This window comes from Camelina sativa, chromosome 13 (assembly GCF_030686135.1).
Source record: "Camelina sativa cultivar CO46 ecotype springtype chromosome 13, ASM3068613v1".
Lineage (NCBI taxonomy): Eukaryota > Viridiplantae > Streptophyta > Magnoliopsida > Brassicales > Brassicaceae > Camelina > Camelina sativa.
The window spans coordinates 3636684-3654220 of record NC_141892.1 but is presented as its reverse complement, the minus strand read 5'-3'; the positions used below and the strand labels follow the sequence as shown (position 1 = coordinate 3654220).

General features: G+C 37.4%; 4 protein-coding genes and 1 long non-coding RNA gene across 6 annotated transcripts; 3 read left to right on the top strand and 2 right to left on the bottom strand.

Annotated features, from left to right (window-relative positions):
* The first annotated feature begins 220 nt into the window (after positions 1-220).
* On the top strand, positions 221-2712 carry LOC104734976 (uncharacterized). Its single transcript, XR_015577861.1, has 3 exons — positions 221-686; positions 1594-1887; positions 1966-2712. It is a non-coding gene; the product is annotated as an uncharacterized LOC104734976 (long non-coding RNA).
* Positions 2713-2872: 160 nt separating this feature from the next.
* Positions 2873-4812, top strand: LOC104734977 (B3 domain-containing protein REM23-like). The gene is made up of 4 exons (XM_010454675.3): positions 2873-3116; positions 3633-3927; positions 4005-4273; positions 4369-4812. Exons 1-4 carry the CDS (start codon positions 3018-3020, stop codon positions 4603-4605), a joined length of 900 nt encoding a protein of 299 aa, XP_010452977.1. The 5' UTR covers positions 2873-3017; the 3' UTR covers positions 4606-4812.
* Positions 4813-5016: 204 nt separating this feature from the next.
* Positions 5017-6641, top strand: LOC104734975 (uncharacterized). The gene is made up of 6 exons (XM_010454674.3): positions 5017-5130; positions 5228-5282; positions 5556-5606; positions 5883-5974; positions 6069-6146; positions 6259-6641. Exons 1-6 carry the CDS (start codon positions 5075-5077, stop codon positions 6407-6409), a joined length of 483 nt encoding a protein of 160 aa, XP_010452976.1. The 5' UTR covers positions 5017-5074; the 3' UTR covers positions 6410-6641.
* A 515-nt stretch (positions 6642-7156) lies between these two features.
* LOC104734974 (putative pectinesterase/pectinesterase inhibitor 51) lies at positions 7157-9538 on the bottom strand. Its single transcript, XM_010454673.3, has 2 exons — positions 8159-9538; positions 7157-7943 (listed from the first exon to the last, which is right to left on the bottom strand). Exons 1-2 carry the CDS (start codon positions 9225-9227, stop codon positions 7258-7260), a joined length of 1755 nt encoding a protein of 584 aa, XP_010452975.2. The 5' UTR covers positions 9228-9538; the 3' UTR covers positions 7157-7257.
* A 2339-nt stretch (positions 9539-11877) lies between these two features.
* LOC104734973 (putative pectinesterase/pectinesterase inhibitor 51) lies at positions 11878-14023 on the bottom strand. 2 transcript variants are annotated; one of them, XM_087481860.1, is made up of 2 exons: positions 12893-14023; positions 11878-12713 (listed from the first exon to the last, which is right to left on the bottom strand). In XM_087481860.1, exons 1-2 carry the CDS (start codon positions 13803-13805, stop codon positions 12679-12681), a joined length of 948 nt encoding a protein of 315 aa, XP_087337986.1. In that variant the 5' UTR covers positions 13806-14023; the 3' UTR covers positions 11878-12678. The 2 variants fall into 2 exon arrangements, with proteins under 2 accessions (XP_087337986.1, XP_087337987.1); XM_087481861.1 differs by having other exon boundaries at positions 11954-12713; positions 12889-13961.
* Between the last annotated feature and the right edge of the window lie 3514 nt (positions 14024-17537).

The following is a 17537-nucleotide window of genomic DNA, read 5'->3' as shown; positions in this document are numbered from 1 at the left end:
GCCCATCCATAAGTAAAGCTGCACACATTATAGTATCTCCGCCGCAGAAATGACGAAGTTGAGGAAGCTCGCCCGGCCAACGGGTCACCGTACAGCTTTCGTATCCGCTTCTACCTTTTAGTTTGGTTCTGTTTAAAAAGTTTTAAAATGTTAAATCGGATTATAACCACATGTTATTAGTTATAAAAATAAAGAAACGCAACAAAAAAAAGATGATCTCATCTTACAATTGTACTTGGTTTCAGAGTTGAGAGAACAGCTTTTATTTACTTTGACATTACAAGTCAGAGGGAGAGAGAGCGACATTTACAAGTCAGAGAGAGAGAGAGAGAGAGGGAGAGAGAAGAGCAAGTTGAAGGAGCAAAGCTCGTAGCTTTCTCACTTTGACCACTTTTACTGAACCATTTCTGTGAAAGTTTTGAAAGTAGGGATGGCGACGTTTATCTTTCAAAGGCATTACAATTGAGAGAGAGAGAGAGAGAGAGAGAGAGAGATAAGAAGAAAGGGAGTGAGAGAGAGAGCAAAGCTTGTAGGTGAGAGAGCAGGAGCAAAGCTTGTAGGTTGTAGCACCGAACGAACAGAGAGAGATGGGTAGTAACCCTGAATTCGTTCGGTGCTATAAAGAACGGAAGCAGGAAAGCTTCTTCAAAGTTCTTAACAGTCTTGACATCTCTTCCGAAAACATGGTAAAACTATGTTCTAAACTCTTAATCTTGTTAAATGAGCTTACTTGTCTGGAAAAGGTTGAAACTTTTTGATTCTTTGTGACAATTGGTTTAAAGGTTTGAATCTTGATAGGTGCATTTTAGAGGTCTTAAATTAAAGGAACTGTCTTTATGGGTCTTATTTTGTTTTCTCTGTTCTTTAGGAAATTTCTTAAAGGAACCGTCTTTATGAATCTTAAAGGAGCTGTCTTTATGGGTCTTAAAAGTTAAAATTATTTTGTTTTCTCTGTTCTTTAGGAAATTTCTTAAAGAAACTGTCTTTATGAATCTAAAGCAACTGTCTTTAGAGCATTATTACTAGTCGTTACTCTTAACCATACTCTAACTTAAAAATTGAAAAATAATGATAAAACAAATCAAAGAGAGAGAAACGCTTCTCCACTGAGCATCTGAAGCATCGGTTGTTCAAGGTATAACAGTTTATAATTAGCCAATTTTTTTTTTACAGATTTTTTATTTGAATATATAATAATATTTAAAAAAAATAATCAAAAAACATTATTTTGAGCAATCGTCGTCATCGTTACTCCCACTAATAATGGTCTTATGGGTCTTACATTTTTTTGTTGTTTCTCTCTCTCAGTTTGTAGTTCCCTGTCTGAATGTGAAGATATATTTTCATCTTTGTTTCTTAGATCTGTTCTTTTTTAACTTCTTGTTCTGTTTGTAGTTTCGTTTGTTTGTGAGGGTTCTTACTTCATGGTGAGGTTTGAAACTTTTGACTCAAATTCTTGATGGGAAAGCTCACTGATTTTTTTCAGTGTAATTGAAGAAACACATTCTTGTCTAGCATTTTTATTTTTGTTGGGTTTTGATTTCAAACATGTAACCTAACTAATATCTGTCATCTTGTTTGTGTAACCAAAAGAGAGCAATTCCTAACGACTTTGGGAGAAGCCTCCCTGACGATGAGCTCCTGGGTACGATGAAGATAAGAGTGCATTGGGGAAGCACTTGGGAAGTAAGAATATTTAAAACCCAAGATTCTACTTCATGGAGAAGTCCGGATGGAAGAAGTTTGTGAGGGACAATGCCTTGGGAAGAAATGAGTTGCTTTGCTTCACTCACAAAGGAAAGATGAACTTAAGTGTGAACATCATGATGCAAATTGGCAAGGAGATGCTTCAACCTCCACAAGCCATAGTCTTCTTGGCTTCTTCGAGTAAGATTTGCTTTTCTAGCTTTGAAACAGTGAACCGGATAAAGATATTGATTTCTTAGACTTTTGATGATGAATCAGGTCGCTTTTGATGATGTACATGCCTCCTCCATTAGATCCAGCTGCAGTTCTTGGCAAGACTGAAGAGGTGGTGGTGTCTTCTGAGTACTAAACGCTCTCTCTCACTCCTCTTGGTATTTTGGGGAGAAGAAAGCTGAGAAGTCCCAAAATACCAAGAGGAGTGAGAGAGGGTTTAGTATCCGGAGAGATCATGCAGGCGCATCTTCGTCTTCTGTTGCAGGGTTCAACGTCGTTATCTCGAAAACATACCTCATATCCCTGATACGATAAGACACTAACACAATATTTCTGTATTGTTTTTTGTATCTAAAAAGTGATATGTGAATGAACACAATTGATTTTGTTTTATTCAGGTGCTCCCGAGATCTGCTGCAAAGGATTATATGCCGAGAGTGAAATCAATGGTCAAGATCCATCATCCAGATGGGAAGAAGTCATGGAATGTGGTGTTTTTGGTAACGCTGAGGGAAAGGAAAGAAACTACATTCTTAAGACCACAAGAATTTCTTGAAAAAGGAAAGAAACTAGCATTCTTGTATCAAGACGCTGCTCCAATGGCCTATATCGAGTGAAAACTAGTTTCTTTTCTTTTATTGTTGCTTTTTAGAAATTCATATATGCTATGAGAGATCAAAATTAAGTAGTGTAAATGATCGAAAGGATTGATATATTTGAAAGCTTTCTCGAGAACTAATTTGGTTGATACTTTGGGTAAGTTTATTAATAAGCTTTGATTCCATTTAAAAAGCGACTTTGAAATGTTACTCGTAAAATAGTCACGAGTTAGTTATAAAAATAAAGAAACGCAAACAAAAAAGATGATCTCACAATTGTACTTAGTTTCCGAGTTGAGAGAAAAGCTTTTTCACTTTGACTACTTTTACTGAACCATTTCTGTGAAATATTTGAAAGTAGGGATGTCGACATTTATATTTCAAAGGCTATTACAAGTTAGAGAGAGAGAGAGAGAGAGAGAGAGAGAGAATAGCAAGTTGAAAAAGCAAAGCTTTGTAGGTGAGAGAGCTTGAATCAGACGTTTTCCAAGCAGAAAGATGTCTAGGAACCCTGAATTCGTTCGTTGCTATGAAGAACGGAAGCAGGAAAGCTTCTTCAAAGTTCTTAACAGTATTGACATCTCTTCAGAAAACATGGTAAAACTATGTTCTAAACTCTTAATCTTGTTAAATGAGCTTGCTTGTCTGAAAAAGGTTGAAACTTTTGATTCTTTGTAACAATTGGTTTAAAGGTTTGAATCCTGATAGATGCATTTTAGAGGTGGAACAAGGAACTGTCTTTATGGGTCTTAAAAAATTATTGTTTTCTCTTTTTGTTTTAGGAAATTTCTTCATCTTTACTTCTTAATTCTTGTGGTCTTAAGAACATGGTGTTGCTGCTTCTCTCTCTCAATTTGTAGTTCTCTCTCTGAATGTGAAGATCTATACTTTATTTTCATCTTTGTTTCTTAGATCTGTTCTCTGTTCTGTTTTAATTTTTTGTTCGGTTTGTAGTTTCATGGTGAGGTTTGAAACTGTTGACTCAAATTCTTGATGGGAAAGCTCACTGATTTTTTTTCACTGTAATTGAAGAAACATTCTTGTCTAGCATTTTTTTTTTTTTTTTGCTTTTGATTTCAAACTTTCTTTCATCTTTGTTTGTATAACCAAAAGAGAGCAATTCCTCACGACTTTGCGAGATGCTTCCCTGACGATGAGCTCCTGGGTACGATGAAGATAAGTGTGCCTTGGGGAAGCACTTGGGAAGTAAGAATCTCGAAAAACTCAAGATTCTACTTCATGGAGAAGTCCGGATGGGAGAAGTTTGTGAGGGACAATGCATTGGGAAGAAATGAGTTTCTCTGCTTCACTCACAAAGAAGAGATGCACTTTAGTGTGAACATCATGATGCAAACTGGCAAGGAGATGGTTCAACCTCCAAAAACCAGATATTTCTTGGCTTCTTCGAGTAATATTTGCTTTTCTGATTATGAAACTGTGAACCGGAGAAAGACATTGATTCTTTACTTTTTGATGATGAACCAGGCCGTGTTAAAACAGAACAAGATTTCAAGACTGAAGAGGTGGTGGTGTCTTCTGAGTTGAGTTCTCGTGTCCCAAGAACAGCAGCTGCATCTAGTGGAGGAGGCATGCACAAAAGGAAGCTCAACTTTGGGGAGAAGAAAGCTGAGAAGTCCCATAATATCAAGAGGACTGAGAGAGGGTTTAGTATCCGGAGAGATCATGCAGGCGCATCTTCGTCTTCAGTCGCAGGATTCAACATCGTTATCTCGAAAACATACCTCATATCCCTGGTACGATAAGACTCTAACACACAGTATTTCTGTATTGGTTTCTGTATCTAAAAAGTGATATGTGAATGAACACAATTGTTTTTTGTTTTATTCAGGCGCTCCCGAGATCTGCTGCAAATAATTATATGCCGAGAGTGAAATCAATGGTCAAGATCCATCATCCAGATGGGAAGAAGTCATGGAGGGTGGTGTATTTGGTAACTAGGAGGGGTCACCTTTTCTCTGGTGGATGGAGAGGTTTGTGTAAGGAGTATCCTATTGCTTTTGGGGACACTTGCAAATTCACACTCATCAAACCACTCGAGCTGCTTCTTGTTGTCACAAAGCCTTAAGAGAAGAGCGAGGCTCACTGATGATGATTGATGTGAAGGTGTCTTGGAGGACAAGCAACTGAGTAAACTACTTGTCTTTAATGGTGTGTTATGTAATAACTTAGTTCCGTTTCAGTTTGGTATCTGAAGTCTGCACTTATCCTACTTGTCTGTAGCTTCATGTTTGGGACCAATTTTAATATGTTTATTGTTTCCGTGAGACCTTAATTTGCTTTCTCTCTACTCTTTAGTTTTAATTGATTCAGTAACCAAAATGTGTTGGAGTTTGATTCAGACGGATGTAAAATACTATGCTGTATTTTTCAAAAAAATCAAAACAGCATTAGTCAAAAAGAAGCAGTATGTGTATACTAATGGGCCCAAAAGCCCAAAAGCCAAAGCCCATCAGTAAATTACGTTTCAAACATTTGTCTCTCCTCCTCCTTTAGGGTTCTCCTCTCTCCGAACACTTCTCCGACGGAAAAAAAAAATGACGAAGTTCAGGAAGCTTGGCCGGCCGGCGGGTCACCGTATGTCCATGCTCAGGTTTCGTATCCATCTTGAATCTTTCCTTTTGCTACTTCACACTTTCGTTTTCGGTATTAGAAGTTTTGAAATGTTGGTTTCGACTCTTGTTTATCAGGACTATGGTTTCTCAGTTAGTGAAGCACGAGCGTATAGAGACCACTGTCGCCAAGGTATTGTATTTGATTCTCTTTCTTCCATTTTCCAGATTTCTACTGTTTGGTTAAGGTTTTATAGGATCTGCCATTTTCCCACAGAACTCAATTTCACCAGATTGTGTTGTCTGTTTTGTGAAAAAGGATACTCTTTTAAGCAAATTCAGATTCTTGAGCTATTGATGTGGAACCAGTGTAATAGTGTTTACTCTTCCAATCTTGCTTGATCAAGTTAATGCACATACTTGTTTTGGTTTAAAGAAGCAATAAGGAAACATTGGCTTTTTACAGGCTAAAGAGGTTCGTCGTCTTGCTGATAATATGGTTCAACTCGGCAAAGAGGTAATTTTTGTTACTTTCCTTGACGTTGTTGTTGACCTCAAGAGATTTTAATATTAGTCGATTACTGTTTGGCAACATCTTTTTCATTTCACTAGTTGTATCTAGTGAACAGCATTTCTTCAATTGGAAATGTATTTGTATGTTTTATATAGTGTCAAAAAGGAATTAGCTTTTGAGCCATACTACGTTCTTTTCATTTCTAATCAGCACTATGTGGCATGTAGAGGATATAGGTCGCTAGATATGATAATTTCTTCTTGGTGGTAAAACTTATAGGGTTCACTCGCTGCAGCAAGGCGAGCAGCTGGTTTTGTGAGAGGAGATGATGTCCTTCACAAGATTTTCACAGAATTGGCATATAGATACAAGTGAATTTTTTTCAAACTCTATTGGCTTCATTTTAACTGTCATTACTACATAAGCTCTTTGTCTAACCATTGGGAGTAATTCAACTTGTTACAGAGATAGAGCTGGTGGATACACAAGAATGCTCCGTACCCGCATACGAGTTGGTGACGCTGCTCCAATGGCCTATATCGAGTAAGAAATTTATGATTCTATAATAGATCTAATTAAGTAGTGTTAATGATCAAAAGGACCTGATATATTTGAAAGCTTTCTCGGGAACTAATTTGGTTGATACTTTGGGTAGGTTTATTGACAGAGAGAATGAGCTTAGGCAATCGAAACCAGCAACACCTCAACCACCACAACGAGTACCGTTGGACCCATGGGAAAGATCTCGGCTCACCAGGCAGTTCGCTCCTCCTAAGGAAGAGAAAACCTCTGATTCCGAGCTATAATCTTGGAGTAATCAGCTCCTTTTATCTACCAGTTATCTTCTTTTTGCATCGATTGTACTTTCTATATCATTCATCACTTTTGCATTATGTTTTCACAGAGGCAAACAATAAAGTTAGTGTTTTTAATTGGTTCTGAACATTTAAAATGTAATCTTGAAAGCAACAAGCTAGGAGGAGACTTTTCTTTTTCCACCTACCTATGAAATGATATTAGTAAAGAAGTTACTCTCTTTTTCTTGCTTCCACAAGATTAGTTGTGAGTTTGAGACCAAGAATAGAAGAATTTATGTGCCTAATGCATGAATCCGTACCTACTTGACTGTATTTAGGTGAACCACTTAACAGAACCCTCAACCCGATTTTATTTTACAATGAAAACCTACTCTTCTTTGAACTAAATGGTGTATTTACCTGCCCTTTACCAGTTTCTGCAACCTCCACTATCCTTCTGACTTTTTATCCATTGAGAATTTTGAGATGATGAAACTGATAATGATGACGATGATGTCTACTTCGTTGAAAACTTTTTTGGGGGATGTTGTTTTCGTACAACAGTTTCTGCTTTAACGTCAAGCAAAACACAACTTGTGATCCTTGTCCATACTCATTTATGATTGTAGCCCAACACGCTATATGTGGAATCATTCCCTACATACAACAAAAGAAATCTGTTTCTTTCCAAAGTTCTGCAAGTTTATTGATTGACTTCATCAGTCCTTAAATTCTGAACTTTTAATTGATATGAAATAAAATGCAAAGTCTCAAGTCTGCATTAACTTTCTCAACTAAAGTACAGATATTAGGTTTTCTTTATAAAACATACCCTAAAACCTTTATAATATTAAGATTTAAGCAGACATGGAAGCCCACTCATCAGCCTGAATAAAGTTAGACACCGAATACACATGAACATGCTCGTCCGGTATCTCACTGCTCCACGAAACCCTTTGTGACCTATCCGATCCCGGACCAGTGTTTTTAGATTCACCATAATAAAGCGTCTTGAGTGCGAAATCCCCGCTCCACGGTAACCATCCATCAGGAGTGATCAAAGCCTCTAGATTACAACCTATAAACACAGTCCTGGAGTAATCTTTCCATGGCCTCCCCAAGTAGTTCTTATGCACCTTAGGATTAGCATTATACAGCTTCATGTACACCTCTGTTCCGTTAATCAAACAATTCAAGAACACAAAACCCGTGGACTGTGACGGATCAACCCTTCCTTGAGCACTGACTGCGTTTTTCTCACCCTTCTCAGGTTTAAGCTGACGCGGTGCGATCAAGATCTCACAGTCTTGGAAGACAGCAGCTGAATTGCCAAAGATGAAGTCAACGTTCCCTTGGATACGGCAGTTTGTGTAGAACTGACGAAGACTATGAGCGTAGAGAGTGTCTTGATTCCCAAGAAACTCACAATTCTCGAGCAGAGAAAAATCACTGTCTGATCTAAACGCCACCGCTTGATGAGCATCTGGTCCCGCCGTGTTCTGGAACGTTAAATCACGAGCCATGAATCCATCCCCTACCACTCCTATTAGAATATACAAAGCAACATTGTAAGCTATAGCAATTCTATATTAATTGTAACATCAAGGATCCTTTGACTCTAATATAAAAAAAATATTCATTCACGTGCCCAATGCAAACCCACATAATATTTATCTATAAAAATATGAACTTTCAACTCTTTTTTTTATATAAATATGTTTGCTTTATACAGAGTAAAAGTACGAGAAACTCACTCACCGACAGTTGCAGTGTTATACGTAGTGATCCCAGGCATACCGGCATTCAAAGAACCTGTAATGACCGTTTTGCCCATACCGTCTCCGATGAACACGACGTTCTTCTTCTCAAACGGAACAATAACGTTCTCCTCGTACACTCCTTCTCTAATCCTTATAACGAACCTACGCATTCCGTTATCTACCGGCGCAGCTTTAACGGCGTCTTGCACCGTCTTGTAATCGCATTTCCCGTCTTTACACACCGTCACGTCTTCTTTTAAACCGGAAGGGAAACCCAAATTAGGCCCTGCACTAGGACCTGAGCCCAAACCCGGCCCAGTCTTCTCCCAAAACCCGTCGCGTTCTGTTGCCGGGTAGGTCCAGGACGCGACGTTGTCTCCGAAGTTATCGTACGAGACCATCATGCTAAGGGCGTTGCTGGTGAGGTGGATAAGTCCGTCGAGAAACGACATCGTTTCCCCGACTTGGCTTGTGTCGTTGACGTACTTGAGCGCTGACCACGAATCGTACTGGTACACTAGAGCAGCGCTCATCCAAGCTCGAGCGTCTTTGATTTTGCCACGTGTCAAAGCTTGGTCCGTCGATTGGGTACGGTACTCGGAGTAAGTGAGAAGCTGGAGACACGTGTTCGCTGCGTTGGTACGGTTAATATTACCTACGGAGGAGTCTACGATGGACTTGATTTTCGATTGGGCGGTTTTGAGGTTTTGGGACGAGATCGAGATCGCCGAGTAAATGATCTGGATTGGTTTGGGATCCGGAGGGACACGACCCGGTTCGGATAGTGAAGAGAGGCATTGGTCTGGGTAACGAGTTGCGTTACAAGCGAGACGGATCTGAGCTGAGGGAGACGACGAGGAATTGGCCGGAGGAGTGTCGCCGGAGGGTGATCGGCGGGAATTATGGTGGCTGTGATGTTGACGGGAAGAGGAGGAAGGAGAAGAGAAGAGGAAGAGAGAGAAGAGAAGGATGAGAATGGTGGACATGGTGATGATTAAGAGAGAGAAGCAGCGGATTGGGTGTTTTCTACGGTGAGGATGATGATGATGGAGTTTCGAAGAAGCCATTAGAGACGAATGTGTGTATATATATTTGTATAGGTGTGTGTGCGTATGAGGAAATTAATTAAAATTGGTAGGATCAAAAAAAGGAAATAAAAATAAAATTAAGATTTGGTGGGAGAGATGGATTACAAGTCACAGACCATTAGAGAGAGAGAGTCACGGGCGGCGCATAGTGTAGTGGAACACTATGGGATCATGCGCGCAGAGACGGAGATGAGAGAGAGAGAGATTGGAGTTTTGTGTGTGTCCTTTTTCCTTAATTACGGTTCTCTTTAAGGAAGATAATGTGATTAAGATTCAGATTTTCCTGTTTGGACTCCGGTTATGTATTGGTTTAGTTAAGGGTTTTTATGCAAAATAGTTCCTTTTAAAAATTTAATTGGATTTTTAGTATATTTACTATTTATAATTAGATAATTAGGTAGTTTTTACTATTTGTATAATAGAAGGTCATGAGATTGATGAAAAAGTGGGGTAGAGTATACTATTATAAAATTACAAAAAGGTAATTGGATCCGTACAACTCATTTAGTATACGAAAATATAAAAATAGAAATATTTTTAATTTATTCATATGTATATTAAACTAGCTGTACACCTCAAATATATGTGTATATTAATATACATATATACATATATATATTAATATACATATGTATAATAAACTAGCTGTACACCTCAAATATATGTATTATTATTTACATGTACACTTAATAAACTGTACGGATTGCATCTGTATATTTAATGAGTGTACGGTAAAAATTTGTGAACTTTATTTTACATAATAAAAACAAATCATCAAACAAAATGGATATCAAATAATAGATGCAAGAATATAGAATTTTATACACCTACAATTTTTTAGAAAATAAATTTATTTTGATTAGTATTTTAATTATTAAATTCAAGGGGTCATGTAATAAAATAATAAAATATTTAATTTTAATGGCATACTTGTAAATAAAATGATTTTTTGAGGGTTAAAAAGTAATGTAAATAGTAGTGAATAGTTAAAGGTGATTATTTTGCAAATTATAAATAGTGAATGTACTAAATTACCAATTATGTTAAAAAAATGTACTAATTTTCCAAATATCTCTTTAGTTAATGTGTTTGGGTATCACACTCACGGAGGAGTCACGGTTTGAGCTCTATTGAGCTTTTGACTAATTAAGATTTTACTATATTGGTTTATTTGATTTTTTCTCAGAACCGTATAAAATTCTTAAAAAGTTGATGGTTTGGTAAGAATATTGTGGATCATCACTCTTGTTGGTGTTGGGTTTCGCCGGATATGGGTCAGAGGACAAAAACCTATTAGTCGGCAATTAATGGGGATTTCGAAATCGGCCTGCGAAAGGCCCGGTAAACATAGGACGGTTGAGGAGGATTCCGATTTAAGCGAAGAGGGGGAGTTCGGAGTGGAGGAGATCTCGGGGAGATAAAACGAGATCGGAGGAGAAGATTCAGGAGTTGTTATGTGATATTCTTTGGATGTATATATTGAGCTTCTCCCTCAAGGGAGAAGAGACAGTTCATGTAACGCAAATCAAACTTATTCAAATACAAAAATCCAGTTCGCAGATCTTTATAGTTTTTACCGATTTATACCGAAAGTCCGCCCAGATCTCGTTTTCTAACCAAATCAATTTAGTTGTTGTTTCTTGATACAACAACTCTCATCTGAATGTGTGTACACAGCAAAAACATTCTGTATAGAAAGAAAAAAATTCATATGATTCTATGATAGATCAAATTAAGTAGTGTGAATGATCGAAAGGATTGTTATACTTGAAAGCTTTCTCGGGAACTAATTTGGTCGATATTTTGGGTAGGTTTATTGACAGAGAGAATGAGCTTAGGCAATCAAAACCAGCAACACTTCAACCACCACAACGAGTACCGTTGGACCCATGGGAAAGATCTCGGCTTACCAGACAGTTCGCTCCACCTAAGGAGGAGAAAACCTCTGATTCCGAGCTATAATCTTGGAGTAATCAGCTCCTTTTATCTACCAGTTATCTTCTTTTTGCCTCGATTGTACTATTCTATATCATTCATCAGTTTTGCCATATGTTTTCAGAGGCAAACAATAAAGCTAGCTTTTTAATTGGTATTGAATCTTGAAAGCAACAAGCTTGGAGGAGACTTTTCTTTTTCCACCTACCTATGAACTGATATTAGTGAAGAAGTGACTCTCTTTTTCTTGCTTCTACAAGATTAGTTGTGAGTTTAAGACCAATAACAGAAGAATTTATGTGCCTACTGCATGAACCTGTTCCCTACTTAACGGTATTGAGGTGAACCACTTAACACTACATAAACCTTAACCCCAATTTGATTTTACAACGAAAACCTACACTTCTTTGAATTAATTGTGTATTTACCTGCCCTTTACCAGTTTCTGCAACCTCCTCACTATCCTCCTGACTTTTTATCCATTGAGAATTTTGAGATGATGAAATTGATAATGATAATGATGACGAAAACTTTTTCGTGGGATGTTTTTTTCGTACCGCAGTTTCTGCTTTAACGTCAAGCAAAACACAACTTGTGATCCTTGTCCATACTCATTTATGATTGTAGCCCAACAGGCAATATATGAAATCATTCCCTGCACACAATTATAAGAAAAAAAAAAAAAGAAAAGCTGTTTCTTGCCAAAGTTTGAAACTTCATTGTCTTATACTTCATTAGTCCTAAAATTCTGAACTTTCAATTGATATGACATAAATTCTCAACTAAGTACAATGATAATGTATTTTTTTATAAAATATCCCTTAAACCCCTTATAATCTTAAGATTCAAGCAGATATGGAAGCCCACTCATCAGCCTGAATAAAGTTAGCCACCGAATACACATGAACATGCTTGTCCGGTATCTCACTGCTCCACGAAACCCTTTGTGACCTATCCGATCCCGGACCAGTGTTCTTAGATTCACCGTAATAAAGCGTCTTGAGCGCGAAATCCCCGCTCCACGGTAACCATCCATCAGGATTAATCAAGGCCTCTATATTACAGCCTATAAACACAGTCCTTGAGTAATCTTTCCATGGCCTCCCCAAGTAGTTCTTATGCACCTTAGGATTAGCGTTAAACAGCTTCATGTACTCCTCTGTTCCGTCAATCAAACAGTTCAAAAACACGAAACCCGTGGACTGTGACGGGTCGTTTCTCCCTTGAGCAGTGACTGCGTCATTCTCGCCTTTCTCGGGTTTAAGCTGACGCGGTGCGATCAAGATGTCACAGTCTTGGAAGACAGCAGCTGAATTGCCAAAGATGAAGTCAAAGTTCCCTTGGATACGGCACTTTTTGTAGAACTGACGAAGACCATGAACGTAGAGAGTGTCTTGATGCCCAAGAAACTCACAATTCTCGAGCAGAGAAAAATCACTGTCTGATCTAAACGCCACCGCTTGATGAGCATCTGGTCCCGCCGTGTTCTGGAACGTTAAATCACGAGCCATGAATCCACCCCTACCACTCCTATTAGCATATACAAAGCAACATTGTAAGCTATAGCAATTCTGTATTAATTGTGTAACATCGTGGATCCTTGGACTCTATAAAAAAAAAGTGCACTTTCACGTGCCCAATGCATAATATTTATCTATAAAAATATGAACTTTGAAAATATTATGTTTGCTTTAAACTTTGAAACTCACCGACAGTAGCAGTGTTGTACGTAGTGATCCCAGGCATACCGGCGTTCAAAGAACCTGTAATGACCGTTTTGCCCATACCGTCTCCGATGAACACGACGTTCTTCTTCTCAAACGGAACAATAACGTTCTCCTCGTACACTCCTTCTCTAATCCTTATAACGAACCTACGCATTCCGTTATCTACCGGCGCAGCTTTAACGGCGTCTTGCACCGTCTTGTAACCGCAATTCCCGTCTTTACACACCGTCACGTCTTCTTTTAAACCGGAAGGGAAACCCAAATTAGGCCCTGCACTAGGACCCGAGCCCAAACCCGGCCCAGTCTTCTCCCAAAACCCGTTACGTTCCGTTGCCGGGTAGGTCCACGACGCGACGTTGTCTCCGAAGTTATCGTACGAAAGCATCATGCTAAGCGCGTTACTGGTGACGTGGATAAGTCCGTCGAGAAACGACATCGTTTCGCGGACTTGGCTCGTGTCGTTGACGTACTTGAGCTGTGACCACGAATCGTACTGGTACACTAGAGCAGCGCTCATCCAAGCTCGAGCGTCTTTGATTTTGCCACGTGTCAAAGCTTGGTCCGTCGATTGGATACGGTGCTCAGAGTAAGTGAGCAGCAGGAGACACGTGTTCGCGGCGTTGGTACGGTTAATATTCCCTACGGAGTAGTCTACGATAGACTTGATTTTCGATTGGGCGGTTTTGAGGTTTTGGGAAGAGATCGAGATCGCCGAGTGGATGATCTGGATTGGTTTGGGATCCGGAGGGACACGACCCGGTTCGGATAGTGAAGAGACGCATTGGTCTGGGTAACGAGTTGCGTTACAAGCGAGACGGACCAAGCTTTGACGGGAAGAGGAGGTGGGAGCGGAGAAGAGGAAGAGAGAGAAGAGAAGGATGAGAATGGTGGACATGGTTATGATTAAGATTTAAGAGAGAGAAGCAGCGGATTGGGTGTTTTCTACGGTGAGGATGATGATGATGGAGTTTCGAAGAAGCCATTAGAGACAGACGAATGTAGAATGTGTTAACTAACCTAATACTTTGTTTGTTTTAGAATTTTGTAGTCAATGAATTTTGGATGGTCTTTTTTGGAAAATAAAATTGGAAACTTATCTACTTATTTTCCCACAAAAGAAATAAAATCTGCTTATTTATATAAATAGGATTCGACTTCCTCATGCTTATTACTGTATCTTCAATATATGACACAGATATCTGTTTATGTAACAAATTGTTTTATGAAATTTTGTATTGGCTTTGTAATTGCTGTAACACCTAATTGATTAATGAAAAGATATTGGAAGGAAAAACAAAACAAAAATACTAGACTTGTGTGTTGGGGCCCATATTTAGAGTGTTTTGGGCTGATATCAGCCCACGAAGATGGAAGCTGCACCTTTGCTAATTAATTACCAAAATCTCTATATACGGTATATAACTTATGGCTTTAGTTTGCAAAGTGACAATTACATTGTTAAGCAAAAGTTGCGACCTTAGGGCAAGCCGAGGGGCTATATATACGTTTGTTTAAAATACATATTGGTAATCGCATTCTTCCAGGAGAAAAAGAGAATCACATTTAATTTGGTTGAATGATGAATTAACGATCCAAGCATCAATTTCATTTATATATGTTTTTTTCTAATTTTTGTGAATTGTACATGCATGTCAAACTTGATAAGTTTATAATTTTCATTTTTGTTTTTTTCTTTTGTTTTTTTAAGATGATGATGAATGAAGGCAATTCTGGATTGACTCCAAGCACTAATAATTTAATATGGTTGTTCTCTTTCGGAGTACAATTAATTTAAGACGAGTGGGATCATTTATATGCATTTGGTGAAAAAAAAATCATCTAGATTGGTTAAACTGTTCTTTACTTGAAAAAAAAACGGTTCTTCAATTCTCCACTGACGAGGTTACAACTACGAGAATGTAGTCAGATCCTCCTATAGAAAAGTTTTGAAAATATTTAACAAACGAAAATGTTGATCGATGGATATGCCGGAAAAAAAAGTTAAGAGAACGTTCATCAGTTAATATATATTATTTTTTTTGAATTTCAAAATATTTATCAAAAAGATACAAACACAGATAAATGACTTATAATTGAGTCTATTTAATCTGTATTGTTTTTGTTAATTGACTCTGCATCTCGAGTCGAGTATGTCGCTAATTAAAATACGGGCCTTATGCGTGCGTATGCATGGATACTGAAAACTCGTTAATACTTAATACCATTAATCCTAGATAATGGAGTCAATTTCGTGAGCTTTTTTTTTTCTTCAAAAACAAAAGAGAAATAAATATAAAGTGAAAAACTCATTAAAGAGTTTTCCATTTCATTAACATTTTCGGACCAAACAAGAGACTTCTTCACTTTCTCCACAGCATCTGCCCATGCCTTGTAATCACTTTTTGAGACTTTTAGATCCTCTCAAGAGAAAAGTAAAAAAAAGAGAAGGGGTTTTAGGTTTTTACTTTTTACTAGCTTAATGAGCAAACTTTTAATCAAATTACCAGTATTATAATGCGCATAATCTACGTACTCTCGTACTAATAGAAGTCAATTGTTACAACCCTCGTCTAGCTTTCTTTTTCTTAACTTGACCATAACCAATTTCAACTTTTATTTACGGATGAATCTACGTCGGTGGTTAGTTAATATATATATGACCAAACTTAACCGGTGAAGTTCGATAATGCTAAAGTGATATATATCACTAAACTACAAAGTGTTCAAATTTAGAAGATACAATACTGAGTTTTTTGTTGTTTGCTCCTCTCCATGGTGGAAGCAGAAAGAGGAAACCCAAAAAGAGAAGTCGCTGTAAGAGACCAGACTCTGATGAAATAATGAGGGTGTGGGTCTTTGGGACTCGTAACACACAAAACAATCTCCATTATTTTCATCCAAATTAAGTATAATCAAAAGGAAGAAGAAGCAAAATTGCTGAAAAAAAAAAAATAGATATATAAATAAATAAAGATTGTTATTCAATGTTTATTATTTATGTACCCCGGTAATTTGGATGAAAATAATGGAGATTGTCAGATTTTATGATTCAATCTTCCTCGGAAAATGTTGCATATTTATTTCACTCACTCACGTGTAGATGTACTATATACACTCGCATTAGATTTATCTTGTTAGGGTTTACAGTTACACTTTATAAACAGACGAGAAAGGGACCGTTTTGAGCTGTGTATTATAAAGTTAGTTTAGTGATATGTAAATTAATTTGCTAGAGACATGCTTCAGTGATCAATCAACTGCATTCAAGTTTCCTTTATTTATTTAGGTGATCTGGTCCATTACTGGATCCAAGTTTAAGAACTAGCTGTCCAAGATGAAAGATTTAATTAGCACTATGTTTTCAATAGACTATAAAACTCTTAATTTTTATGACCAACGAATGCCATTATAAAAGAAATAAAGAACTGTAACTGCTTACACCATATCACACGAGCTTGACGATTGTTAATTGCAGTATTTTATATACTTATATCGACTCAAATTTCAAAAACTTTTGAGTGTATACAAGTAGATGTTCATGTTACATGTATATGTAGTTGGCAGTTGGCTGCCTTTAATAAAAATAAAATACAAGGAACATATGGATTAATACCAAAGAGGGTAAACCTATCATGCATGATTACAGACTGCATCCGCAATTTGTATGACTATAATGCAGACCAAATCATAACATATATGCAAAAATACATGTTCTATACCTTATATGTGTACATACATGTAGATGTATTTATACATTGCTTTTGAGATGAGATATATGACATAAGAAACTTGTCACATTAAATAAGAACCGTCTGATTAATCTGCCTATTTTAAAGTCTCATGAAAGTTTCGTGTATTTTACGGATTTATGTTTGTTATATACACTTATATACAAGCGTAGTTACGTAGATGTAAACTAATTTGAAAATAAAAGCAGAATTCTCTTCATGGAAAATGATGTATTCACCACCGTCGTCTTATATATAACGAGTCACGACGATGATTCACGTCTTTCTTATTTACGACAATCATGGATAACACCTAAATCTTGATGAAGGTGTCCCCATGCGAGTGATTTGATGTGATCCTTTTAAACCATTAATCACGTCGCAACTTATAGAATAACTTTGTGGAAAAAAGCAAGTTGATCATTTGTTTTATAATAATATATAACAAACATTGCGAGTTTCACACACAATTTACATTCAATACTAGACTCCATCGAGGGGGAGAGCAACAGAATCACGACCGTCGATTGGGATATAAGTATAGGATCAACAGGATGTGCTATTTCGTGAAGAGACAAGAGAATGAGAGGAAATTTATCAATATTTCCTATTTTGGTGAATGGTTTTTGTGAAGAGAGGCTAGGAGATAAAGAGATCGCAAATTGAGAAGTCAGAATATGAGCACACAAGTGGTGACATCTTTTGTGAATCAAAGAGAAACTCATGTTCATATAAAGTAATTCACAACCTTATAGTAGTTATTACTTTAGTGAAAGCCACTTTCTCGATCTAGCCTAAATTCAAGTCTCGGTACTGTAAGAGAGGAAAACCCTAGCCAACTCTATATTATCTCATTAGTTAGAGCTCAAAAACAAAACAAAAATTCTTCTGTTGAATTA

Coding starts and splice junctions, on each gene's coding strand:
- LOC104734977 (XM_010454675.3), top strand. CDS start 3,018: ATGTCTAGGAACCCTGAATTCGTTCGTTGCTATGAAGAACGGAAGCAG. Junction 3,928..4,004: donor ATATTTCTTGGCTTCTTCGA/GTAATATTTGCT, acceptor ATGATGAACCAG/GCCGTGTTAAAACAGAACAA. Junction 4,274..4,368: donor AAACATACCTCATATCCCTG/GTACGATAAGAC, acceptor TGTTTTATTCAG/GCGCTCCCGAGATCTGCTGC.
- LOC104734975 (XM_010454674.3), top strand. CDS start 5,075: ATGACGAAGTTCAGGAAGCTTGGCCGGCCGGCGGGTCACCGTATGTCC. Junction 5,131..5,227: donor CACCGTATGTCCATGCTCAG/GTTTCGTATCCA, acceptor CTTGTTTATCAG/GACTATGGTTTCTCAGTTAG. Junction 5,283..5,555: donor TAGAGACCACTGTCGCCAAG/GTATTGTATTTG, acceptor GGCTTTTTACAG/GCTAAAGAGGTTCGTCGTCT.
- LOC104734974 (XM_010454673.3), bottom strand. CDS start 9,227: ATGGCTTCTTCGAAACTCCATCATCATCATCCTCACCGTAGAAAACAC. Junction 7,944..8,158: donor GTATAACACTGCAACTGTCG/GTGAGTGAGTTT, acceptor ATATTCTAATAG/GAGTGGTAGGGGATGGATTC.
- LOC104734973 (XM_087481861.1), bottom strand. CDS start 13,805: ATGTCCACCATTCTCATCCTTCTCTTCTCTCTCTTCCTCTTCTCCGCT. Junction 12,714..12,888: donor AACACTGCTACTGTCGGTGA/GTTTCAAAGTTT, acceptor ATATGCTAATAG/GAGTGGTAGGGGTGGATTCA.